At 40.5% G+C, this 12,745-nt stretch overlaps 1 protein-coding gene across 2 annotated transcripts in view; it reads left to right on the top strand.

Annotated features, from left to right (window-relative positions):
* Positions 1–12,745, top strand: part of SPIRE1 (spire type actin nucleation factor 1) — a 136,769-nt gene that overhangs the window by 76,940 nt on the left and 47,084 nt on the right. For both annotated transcript variants that reach the window (XM_083826672.1, XM_083826671.1), the window contains exon 4: positions 5,392–5,517. In XM_083826672.1, the coding sequence (XP_083682798.1) occupies positions 5,392–5,517 (126 nt within the window). The remainder of the gene's footprint in view (positions 1–5,391; positions 5,518–12,745) is intronic.

Genomic DNA, 12,745 nt, shown 5'->3' with positions numbered 1-12,745 from the left:
TTGCTAAATATGGCATCATGTAAATGTAACAGAATGAAAATCATCTTCACCTTTAATTTGTTTCTGTTGTTGGAAAAGGTTCAAGTTTATAAATGAGACAACTCAACGAGGTGTTAGTTTTGTGTTGCTGTCTTATTGAAATTTTATCAGGATTGTCATCACTGCTTAAATTGTCTCATATCGAGAAGAAGTAGTTAGGCCTATTTTCAAACAGTTGTGAAATGTACTAACGTGAATCATCGCACTCAGCTTCTGAAGACAATTGGTACCTGTAAGAAATGTCAGGACGGATATTCTTTTTAGAAGAAAATAGTTGAGGAGAGTCCTTTGCTGTGCACCAGTTTCATACCGAGCATTGTTGAACTGCTCAGGGTTTGCTTTTTTATTTTCAAAGATAAATTCAAAAATAAATACGCATTTCAGTGTATGAAATGGTACTTCAGCCTTCCCAAACACAGTCTACCCACGTGAATCTTTCTCTTTTTCTTCCACACCGAACTAAGTTTTGATTCAGGAGAGCATTTGCAAATGTTTGTTAGCCCATTCCTGTTTGACATTTAAGTTTATATGTAAATAATTTGCTTGAAGCGATTAATCCTCAGAGTTTTGTTAAATGCAATAGCTTTGCTGATGCGTTTAGTTTTTCATACTAGAAAAATCACTGAGGTGAAAATGCATATGATAGGCCATTTTGTGGGGAGGACTGACTTCTGATCATGTGTAACAGAGTTGTTAAGAACTACACAGCTTTTCTCTTGTCCACCCCAAAGCAATGGAAAACATGATGAAAACAACAAATCCCTGCATGAGGGGAAAGCCTTACCGGATTGCTAGGGAGCACTTAAATAATGAGGTAGGTCTGCTTGACACCACAAACAGTAGCTATTTGCCTCACTTTTCACAAATTGCCTCTTCCTTGAGGTGTGTGAAATTAATTAGGAACTCACACGTTGAGCAATTGGACATTCCACTGCACTTGCGACTGATCAGTTGAAATATCTATGTAAAATTTATAAAAGGCTCTGAAGGTAGCTTTACGGGAATAGTAACTTTCTCTGAACACTTTCTGTACTTTCCGTGAATTTGTGCATTGATTTTGTGGTTTAATAGCTGACTCTGCTCCCATTCCTTTTGTATTATCACAGTCTTACCTCATTAGTCTTCCCCTGAAGTCCTTTATCACAGTACCTCAGGGACCAGCTCATCCTTGGCCCACTGCAGTTATAAGCCGTGGAGCCAGGGGCAAATCTCTGCCCAGAAAGCTCAGGAGAGCAGCAGGCAGGTGAGTGGCTCCAGGTCTTGTGAAACCTGCCTCAAAACTTGCACTGAGCACAAGTCCCTTGTACAAAGCACGAGTGTGGTTGTAGCAGGCAGGACCATCTTCCAGACTCCTGTCAAACCACATCTAGGTGCTCTGAATAGTCCATCCCTTTAACTTTATTCCGGATAATAAAGCTAAGCAAGTGCTAGGTTGACTTTTACAAATACGCAGGTGTTGTTTCAAGCAAGATTGTCTACTTTTCAGTGCCAGGTAGGTGGCTCCTTGAAGTTCACCTTCATAGGAATAAAATTATATATATATATATTTTAAACAAAACAAATCCCTACCCCCAAATAGTCACGAGGTCTGGTTCATCTGCACAGAGAGAAAATCTTTCTGAAAGTAGCTTTGACTTGGGAGGACATCTCAAGCTGAGTTTTATTCTTGGAGCCTGTTGCAACGCTGTGCTGCAGAGGATGAGGCGGATGCCCAGTCCAGTTGCATGTTCAGTGATCTGTTGGTTACAAGTCCTTTCTCCTAGTTGGCTAAGGAAAAAGTACGTATTTTAAGTCCTATGTTAATACTCCAATGCTTTAAAATCACTTAACAAGCCTGGCATTTGCAGCCTGGTAGTGCGTTTTGCATAATATCAATAGCTTGCCTTTGTGTCCCATGGGAAAAAAAAGAGATCCTTTTATTCTCTGTGGCGCATTCATTCAGGCGCTCTGCCCAAGATGATTGCAAGTGGAAACACTGTTTGTCTTTTGAAATCTGAATTCCAACAAGCCAGGTGTTTTGGTAAAGTTTGCAGTATGTAGTTAGCCAAATAGAAGGTTTTGCAAAACCTATCTGGATTTCAGCGGATGAGTCTGCTGTGAGAATTCCTTGTAACTTTGTGTAGTCCCTAATATTGAAATGCATCCAAGAAATGCTGTTTGATCTCTTCTGATGGTTAAATTGTGATTTCTGTTAACGCTGGTTTGGCTTGATGTGCTCTGTTTCCTAGTCAATTGAGGGTGAATTTGGACAGAGGAGCTGGCAAGGCTCCGGTATTTACATAATGCCTTTTTTCTGTGAACCCTGAATGTGGATGGAAACAGTCTCTAATCTTCTTAGTGATCTAAGCAAAGATTGAATACTTTGGGTCAAGCTGGTTTTTGGGTAGGCTTAGTTAAGAAAAAAAAGAAAAAAAAATCCCAGTTCTTCACAGTGATTACAAATGGAAATATTACAGACTCATTTCAGTAGTTGATAATATTTTTGATATTCCCCCAGTTTCCAAAGACCACATCATTTGATTTCACCCATACTGTGTGAGACTTCTTGGAAGCAGAACAAGCAGCCCTTGTGTTAAGCTCTGGGCGCAGGTCGCATTCATTCCCCGTAGGATAGTTTTAGTTGTATCATGAGGGATGAAAAAGCAAGTGTCAGAATAAGCAGGGTAGAGAGGCTTCCCTTCCTTGACGAGCGTTGAATGGCTGGAAAAGACCGCAGACCTGCAGTCCTGCACCACGACTGCTGTGACATGGTAAGGGGAGGAGGAGCTCCTTAGGTGGCTGTGCTTTCCCAACTCAGATATTAAAACATTCTGGCTGACTTCTGTGGTGCATTTCGGAAACGTAGCTTTTCAGACACTACTATCATCAAATTAAAGATGGGATTAAAAAAAGCACAAGAGTATAAATGTGCTAAACTTAGGCTAGAAATGTCACGTTTCACACTTAGTGTGCCTTGACTGCCTACATTTTTATTTCTGAACAACATGCAAGTGTAATAGATCCCAGTGAAGAAAAATCAGTCTGGCTTATTTGCATTTTCCTTTTTCTTCAGGCTCACCTTCCGCTATCCAAAAAATTGTGCTAAGTCATTTAAAGTTACCACAAGGGTGTTGTGTTTTTTATGTAGTGCGTCTTCACATGACCTAAGATCACTCAGATACTGATTTTTCACAACATGAAAGTTAGTAGGAGCTACTGGGCCTCTTCTAATATCTGCATTCGAATGTTTACAAACCAAATGGTTGATTTCTTATGTGGTTATGTTTCTGATGGCTTTTGCAGCAGGCATTTAATTTTATTTTTTTGCTTTAATTCATGTTCAATAATAGAATCATGATTATATCCATCCCCTGCTTGAACTTGCCACTGCTGCATTTCATTACCTTGCTGAATATTTGATGCAAATTGTTTCTAATTAATGTGCTTCTAAATAAAGAAAAAAGGCGTTCTTAAAAACCTGTCTGCAATCTGAATAAATGAAGTTTTATTCTTTCCTATGAAGACCTGTGCCATTTTAGGACTTTTTTGAAATTGCTGTTGTTATTATCCTATTATAATTATTATTATTCCTGTAAGTGGTGTACTGTAGAATGAAATCCTTTTTATCTGTGCTGTAGTTAATAACTAGAAATAGCTTACCCTAAACATAGTAAGGCAGGTAAGGACATGATTAGTTATTGAGAGAAAGGAACACAAATTAACCATACTCTGAATTTGATGTGTTTTAATGAAGTATGATTCTGACTTTTCATTAGGTCAAGGGAAATACCTAAACAGTTTCTCTCTTTGTAGTATATGTTGTCACTGTAGCACACATTAGAGACACGTCTGTTTCGTTCTTTCTCCCTTTACCTGCAAAGGAGAAGATACGATTTGCTAAAAAAAATTAAATAAAAAATGTTAGCTTTGCCACTCCGATTACACAGAAATAAATGTGAAGTGTGTAACAAAATTTTGATTGTACTCACAAAGCAGCATAAAATTTGAAAGCAGTGAATTGAGGGTAGCTTTTGAATGTCTGCCGTACTTTCCTTAGATATAAGGAAAGTATATGGGAAAGAAGGAAGAAATATATACATACACTTTCCTTATATATGTATATGTATATGTATATCCTTTTTTTAGGGCTAAAAGGATTTAAATATACATACACACATGTGGTTACAACAATCAGAGCAGGATGTTGCAGGAGTCCAGATGGTGCTTGTGAAATTTTATCGAGTTGATCAAATCTGACCATCGGACTCTGTATTGTTACACTAATTGGAAGAAATCAAAAATAACAAAGAGGTTGCAGCCTTAGAAAGCAATTTGTCAGCGAGATTAAGCCAATCTAAGTGTGACTGCAATCCAAAGAAATTGTTCAGCCCATCCTCCCTTCACCTCTCACTCCCCGTTTTGGCAGGGTGTTCCCATTGCTCCTTTTTGCCTGCGCTACTGCACATGCGTCCGAGCCATGAAGAGTAATTCTCCCCTGCCCTGCCTCCTTCACTGTCTTAATTTTTGTCTGAGTGAGGAGTCCCCTCCGAGTTAGGGCACAAACTCAGGTGCCAGCATAAGGGCATCGGTGGGAGCCTGTGGCCAGAGGCCTCAGGATCATGCCTTGTAGTGTCAGCATGGATTTAAATCAGATCAAAAATAACATGAAAATGCAGCCTGAGCTTTACTGGTATTGCGCCCTTTGTGACCACAATGGTCGCTGTAATGCAGGAGAGATTTAGAGAAATATGCCACTAGGCTATTTAAGGGCTCTTCTCCTAAAGAGCCTTTTGTTTCAAGCCTTACTTCTGGAGATCTTCTCAGTGTAGCCACCTATTTCCTCAGGTTCTGGCTTGATCATTGTTTTAGCTCTAGCTGTTATGAAACCACAGTAACAAGGCAAATTTTAAAGCCTTGTTTAAGATTTTATTTTATTTTAATATATACACCAGTATGATATATGACATGGGTATTTTAGTTTTGGTATTGGGAATTTTTTGGTATTAAGACTTCAGCAAATTAATTATAGACATTATTTTGTTGTTCTGTCTGTTTCCAGCAAAGATTTCTGTGAAGAATACTTACAAGTGATGGATATGACTTAGGGGATGTTGTAAGCAAAAGATTACATCTACCAGCATCAGTGCTGATCTATTCTATTATAGTCCTCTTCATGAAACTCATGAATATAAAATAAATGGGAGCAGAAAATCCAGAAAATGCACCCCAGTTTCCACCTAACCTTAAACGTTTTTCGTGGATTTTTGTGCCCTAAATATCCCATTGCGTTCCCTTTCATGTTATCTCATGCTCCGTAGCAATAATTAAAGCCATGGGGCATTGTTTGTAATTGCTGTTTATTTTTCTCTCTAGCTGTGTGCTGCCCACCTGCCAACCCGATCAGAGGCAGCGAACCACTATCAAGCAGTATGTCGGGCTCTGTTTGCTGAAACAATGGAGCTGTACACTTTCTTGGCCAAAATTAAAAGTGCAAAAGAGGTAAGTTTTTGAATCTGTTGTAATGTGATTTAGGCTTACAGAATCACCTCTGTACCCAGCCAGCAGTGGATGTCAGATGCTTGTGGAAATTATTTGCAGTGTTCAGGGAGAGTAGTTCTACAGCTGTGTTGTTTGTTTGTATTTTTTTTTCCATTTGGCCCGTAACCATTTACAGATGTCTCAGAAATAGTTATTAATTGTGACTAGACTATTTGGAAGGAAAACAGAAAAATTTCTTGGGATGTTATGCAGTACTATTCCATTCCAACGTGCATGCATGCAAGCAATGTATTTGAGTCTGAAAACTTCTGTGGTGTTGTGAAATATCAGGGCTTTCCCTGTCCTTCCTCAGCTCCTCCTCATGCCTTTTCTTTGGCTGAGAATTATCTCAGATTCTCCTTGCTCGTAATTTGTCCTCACTCAGCAGCTTTCCTTACCTTTGATGTATGATTAGCTTGTTTGTCGGTCACACAGGCTTCACAGCAGAGCCAGCTTAAAATAAATAAATACATAAACAATTCCACCTGTAGGTCATGATGTCTGTGTTCACTGCCTGCTTGGTTGTTCCTGTTGACTGAAAGGCCATCCTGTGAACCACTTCAATTAAACGATCTGGCTGAAGAATAACTTTGAGAGTGGGTGGATTAGTTTTAATGAAGATAGTTTCAGTGATCTGGTCTGCAGAGTAGCTCCATGAACAATTGTGTTAACGCAGTGTGGGTGTTGGTTACACTGGAAAACCAGTGGGTGAGGGGAAGGGCAGGAAGGGAACGATAGTTCTCAAGGATGATTTCTTCATCAAAGTCAGCCGGTCAAATAACAGCACTTTCATAATTTTCCTTTTTAATAAAAACCTGAAGGATTTAATTTGCTTCTCTAAGGTCCAAAGTGCCCTTTGAAAAGGTTTTATGGGCTGATGTAACAGTTTTGCTACTGAAAGACGCAGAGCTGTTCCACCCATGTATACGTGCTCCCACTGCTTTGCTTCCTCTGATTCTAGAAAACAAACACAGAAAATAAATGATAAATTAAAAATAATAATGAAGGCTTCCTTGTCAAGTTCATGAGCTGAATCAGCTCATCATTGGGTCAGGTGTGCTTTGGAGCAGCACAAGAAAGCTCTGTTGCCACACGAGTGAAAGATGCAAACCAGTTGGAGGCACAAGAGACTGGTGCTGTCTTTCCTCCTGTTCAGAGACCTGGTTGAGACACATCTGTCCAGGGGGGAGAATCCTTCAGAGATGGTTTTCTGTTGCCTGGGATCAAGCTTCACTTCCATTTTTCCTCCAGCCCTACTCAAACTGAAAGCAATTTCTAAGCTGAAGTGGTATCATACACAGATAATTTTGGCAGTGTCAGCGTGGCTGAAGAGCCACTTGTTCTCTGAAGCACCTGCATTACAGTGCAGCTGACACAGAGAGCTGACAGAATGCAGCGTCTCGGTGCTAAAACCTTGACATCATTAATTTCACATCTTGGCATTTGACTGCTCCTTGGCGTTCTGACCACTGGATAATTGAAGGATCTGTGCTATAAACACTTCAGCTAGCAGCTAGTGCAAGGTCCGTGCTGAGGCCCAAAGATAAGGCCCTTTGGAGTTCTTGTTTCTGCTTAGAGAGGAAGCATGTTTCCCGTAGTTCGTAAACATTTTGACTGCAGTAAGCAGTAATAAGGTGTCAGTGCTGACAATGTTGAAGTAAAATATTGCATATTGTGATTATTTAAAACATTTTTTTTCAATTTATTAAAATAATTACAGGGGTGTTTTAGAATTTGCAGATTATTTATCATCTTGTAATTGGGAATGAAAACCCAACATTTGACAACACCATAGAGCATACTATGAGTTAATCTCAAATGAAAGGAACCATTTGCCTCTCAAAGGCTATTAGGGATTGTTTCAGAGCACATTTAGGTCAAAGGAAGTAATCCTTGTAGATGAAATTCTGGCCCTACTGAAACCAATGAGACTTTTATCACTGCACTTATCCAAAGCCAGAATTTTGATCATTTGATTTCATTTTACCCCAGATCGGTCCCCTAGCAGGCATACAAGAAGTGACCAAGAAAATTATCTTACAAGCAGCTTCTGGAATATAAATAGTTTTTATGATATTCTTGATCCTTGCTTATAGCTTTTATCCAACTATAGATTCAGAAACAATGTGATTCTTGAAAATAATGTAGTATAAAAAGGAAAAAAAAAGGTGTGAAGCAAATACAGGATGGAATGCTGTAAATCTTGTTATTCCGTTTTAAAAATACCTCTATAGTTTATACTCGAGGCAAGTAGGAATCATGTCATCGTGCTAGGTTTGCATCAGTGAAAACTGTGGTATTATGTACGTTTTGCTTTTTCGAATACATAGAAGGGTCTTAATTAACGAGGAATACAGTTAAATAAAATTCAAGTTAATAAAATCCTTTTTCTTTTCCTTTTGTATTGTCATATGAGTATGGGTATAAAGGAGAGAAAAACTTAATACTTTAGTAAGTATATTTTATTGTCATCGATTCATGGTGATTGCAATGTCAGAGAATTGGGGAAAAAACAAGCCATATATATCAGCTCCAATTAAAACCACAAACTTATACCATGTAATATTGTGTCTGTGACACTAAGGGTACCAGGAGTTTTAAACTAATAGTTTATTTTAAAAACTGAGAACTTAATTTGGAGAGCCTTAGAACCCCTCAGACCTAGTTGTGGTGATGAGATCAAAATGAAAAACATGGCTTAAAATAACTTTCCTATGAATAAAAAAAAATACTTCAAAATTCCTTGGGCTCTTTCTGGGGCTACTGTGTCGTATCTGGGTGTCTGTTCCCCAGCTATATGAAGCTCATGCTTTTTGCTCAGGAGGCACTTTAAACAGCCAATGCTACTATAGAAGAAGAGGGAGAATTTTTATCTGCAGAAATTCATTTACTAGGATTGTACCAAATCTGGTCTTATGCTACAGCCCAGGGCAGGTTTAGCAGGAAAGTGCAGCTTGAAAGAGGCAGAAGAAACTATTGCTGTGATGTTGTTTTCAGTTTGTATAAAAACATGTCGGGGCTTTGAAAGTTACTGGAATTACGAGGGAAGGATCAGGAGGCACGAGGTATAGGCCAGTAGTGCTCTCCAGTCTGTCCTGTGAGCATCGCTGCCTTAGCAAATGGAGCGTAGCTTCAGAAAGGGCTTTACTGGCATGCACTTGGGTGAGTGCATTACTCAGAAATGATGAAGCAATGAGTGAGCTGTTAAGGTCATCTCAATGGATGTCGAATATGATGTTTCAGGCACTTTGTCACATACTTGGTGCCGTGTGGATTTTATTTCCAGTTTGATTCTCTGTGTGTGAGAGGTCAGCAGTAGAGATGACTCGCAGACAGGAAGACGACATTTCCATTCTTACAGAGAAAGAAATGTTACGTCTAGTAGTTGTACAGGGCAGTACTCAAGACAGAGATGAGAAAGTGTGATACTACTGTTGTAATAATAATTTTAAAAAATGAAAAAGAATAAAAGGAGTAAAAATACATATTTCTTGGGAATAGCAGCAGCAGCAACTCCGGAGTAGGGCTGCAATTTAGTTAACTAATCTGACCTAACTTTGCATCCTTTTGCAAGGTGAAGGTTTTGTAGAAAGTGTAGTGGGATGTCTTTTCAGCTTGCTGGCAGCATCTGTATGCTACTCAGGCTCTGTGAAAGGAGATCCACCCTGTGTACCATCTGCTGCCACCCAGAAGTGGTCTTCGATGGGCCAGGACCTCCTGACTCCATGGTCCTGCAGCTCAGATGTTTACAGCTGATGGCAAAAATAGGGTACAGCTTGTTTCTCATCCCAGGCAGTGAGTTTTTTAAATTACAATCAAATTTCCACAAAAGCGGAATCTTGCCCTTTGTTTTTGATAGTGTGTGTGGAAATGTGGACTACAAGGCGGGGGAAGTGTATTTGTGTGTGAGGCAAAGACAGTTTGAATATCTGCTAAAATGAACCTCATCTGAAAGAAGAGATTAATCTTGTTCAGGATCATCGAAAAGCCATTGAGATCACCTTTGTTGGCCCCTAGCCATAGACAGAACTGCAGGCACAAGTGAGCGATGTCCACAAGATAAAACAAATGTTCCTGTTGTGGAGTATCTGAAAAGGTCTCACACGTTGCTCGGAGACAGCAGCGAGTGTGACTGTGAGAAACAGGGAGAGTCTGTGTAAGCACGCAGAAATTGGATTGGATTTGGATTGGACCGTGGATCTGTCTGGTCTGCTGGCCGCTTTGTGAACCTGCTTAATTGAGGGGGTATCTACCCCGGTCCTCCTTCAGCTCCCTGTTGCTGCCCAGGCTCCCCTCCCGCTGGAGCGGGTGCTCCATGCCTGCTTACTGCCTGAGGGAGCCAGCAACGTGCCCTTGCCACAAAGATGGCAGCGGTGTCCTGGGCTGCATTAGGCAAAGCATTGCCAGCAGGTCAAGGGAGGCGATCCTTCCCCTTCATTCAGCGCTGGTGAGGCCACACCTGGAGTACTGGGCCCAGTTCTGGGCTCCCCAGCACAAGAGAGATGAGGACACACTGGAGAGAGCCCAGTGTAGGGCCATGAAGATGGTAAAGGGCCTGTAACCCCTCTCCAGTGCGAAGAGGCTGAGAGAGGTGGGACTGTTCAGCCTGGAGAAGAGGAGGATCTCAATGAAGGGGGATCTCAATGTGTATAAATATCCAAAGGGAAGGTGCAGTGAGGATGGAGCCAGGCTCTGTTCAGTGGTACCCAGTAACTGTACAGGAGGCAGCGGGCACAGCTGTGAGCAGCAGGCCGCACTTGTGTGCTGTGCGGGTGGCCGAGCACTGGCACAGGCTGCCCAGAGAGGCCGTGGGGTCTCCTCATGGAGACCTTCAGAAGCCGCCTGGACGTGGTGCTGGGCACCCTGCTCTGGGTGGCCCTGCTGGGGCAGGGGGCTGGGGCAGGGGCCTCCAGAGGGACCTGACAGCCTCAGCCGCTCTGTGACCCTGTGAGCGGTACCAGTAAATACTGATGTCAGCCTGTAGCAGAGCTAAGGATTCGTGAGTGGACTGTGAGTGATGAACTCACGACTGGCACCATAGCAGGTCCTAAAAGACAGCATGGGATGCTGGGCGCCATAAGATACAGGCATTGTCTTGTAGGCAGATGTCTTCATCTGCCGCAGTAGGTTTGACTTGTATCTCAAAAATTTGTTGAAATGGATGTATATCCTAGAGCATTACAATTAATATTCCTTCCAAACTCATTAAAATTTTGTATACTTTTATAATTGCCTACCTCATCAATTGCAGTTAAAGTCCATGTTCATCAAAAACTTGTCTGTAATTTCATTATCCACAGTGTGCCTTTTAATTAACCAAGTTTTTGGTAGAATACAGAAAAAGCCCTCAGTCTGTCATCTTTGTACTGATCTTTTAAACAATGCACCTTATGATTTCTTTCCTGTCTAATAGCTTAATTTTTTTCGGTCTGTCTGGATATATTTCAACCTGACCTGTATGAAAACATAAACCTTCCAAGGTCTAATTAAGTACATAAATAGAAATGAAATTGTTCCTTTTTTTTTTTCCCTATCTTCATGCCATCTAGAGACTCAGCTGGAAAACAGCTAATTAAAAAAGTAGATTACTTTCTATATAACATAGCTATACTGGTGTATTATTTGTCCAAAATATGGTTATATAGGTAGTTAGTTAATAGATACCTAAATAATGTTAATGGCTAACTCATTTTACAAATAAGGTCACTAGCCAAGTTACTCTTAATAGTCTCGTGACCATAATAGCTGTTAAACACACTGCTGAGTGGATTTTCAGAAAGTACAGTTGGAGAAACTGATTCCCAAACTTTTCTGCCTGTAAGTTCGCCTCTGCTTCGACTTCTAGGCTTCCAGTGACTCCGCTTTTGCAACTGTATTGTCATCAGGCTTGCAACTCCATCATGATGTTTGATCACTCCATTTAGGAGCCATTTAAATGGCAACCTAATAAATGAGGGAAAAGACTGGGATTTTTTGTTTGTTTTGTTTTTTTGTGTGTGTTGCAGGCACTGTAACTCAGTAAGTGTTCCATGCATTTGTTTTTTGTTTGTTTGTTTTTATCTCTTTAATAGTTTTTTGAGCAGCACAGTGACTACTCTTTCCAGAGCTGAGTATGTCGACCCACACCACTGTTTATGAAGAGCTTTTTCTGATATTCAGTGATATTCTTAAAATGACTTGAAGAATGAGGGAGTTTTTCAGGGACTGATTCAACTGATCATATTCCCTTCAACAACTCTTGCTTGAGTTAAAGGGGGCTTGACAGTCTTCAAAGAACTGAAGTAATACTGCTGGCCAAGCCCTTTGAATTTAAATCCAGGATGGATTGTTATATACATAAAAGTGTTTTTCCCCTATATGCAGGTTATGCATTTTTAAATTGACAATAAAAGTGCAAGAATATTTTATTAGTTTCCCAGATATCAGCATAAGAATCACTTGCATCAGTGACCAAATTACCAAGAATATAAAGCAGGAGATGCTGTAGGTTTTGTTCTGAAACTGGCCAAAGACGAAGTGAAGATCTGGATTCCTGAAATACCGTCTTCGTTAAAATGTTGCATTTTAGGGAGCATTTTGCGGAAGCGAGCCCTTGACGCTGTGCTGACAAGTGTCTTATATAACCTCCCATCTGTCGCAGGCGCAGGAGAACGTGTCCCAAATGTGGGACAAATGTGGGACACGTGGCAACAGCGAATCAGCTGCCTGCTTTTAATAGCGCAGGAAGAAATTTGAAGAAATTCGGTATTTCTATTGCTAGCATTTGTCGCAAAATGCAGCTGAAGAAAAAATGGCCAAGTGCTGTAATGGTTTAAAAAAGCCAGAGCTGTTGAAACGCTTGCTTCCTACACATCTGACCCTTATTTCGTGAACGTATGCCCAGGCTGTAATAGATGAATCAGATCTGTGGTATGGGTTTGAGGTTCTGGGATCATTTAGAAAAACCCTTTTAAGATGTTTTTGCTTTCTGAAAAGGAAACCCATTTAGGCTATGTATTTATTACACCATAATAGCTTTCCTTAATCCATTGTCCCAAGGGTACATACAAATGGATACAGCAGCTGAGGTTACTCATAGGTTTTGGATCCCAGCTAAGTTCTGACAAACGGTCTGTTGTATTGTAAATGTTTTGGTTTCCATAATTTACGATTGCAGCAGATTCTGAAACCCACGGACACCGACTGGGGA

The sequence above is a fragment of the Anser anser genome, assembly GCF_964211835.1.
Source record: "Anser anser genome assembly, chromosome: 2".
Lineage (NCBI taxonomy): Eukaryota > Metazoa > Chordata > Aves > Anseriformes > Anatidae > Anser > Anser anser.
The sequence above is the reverse complement of the archived record's forward strand: the minus strand, read 5'-3'. Positions and strand labels throughout refer to the sequence as shown.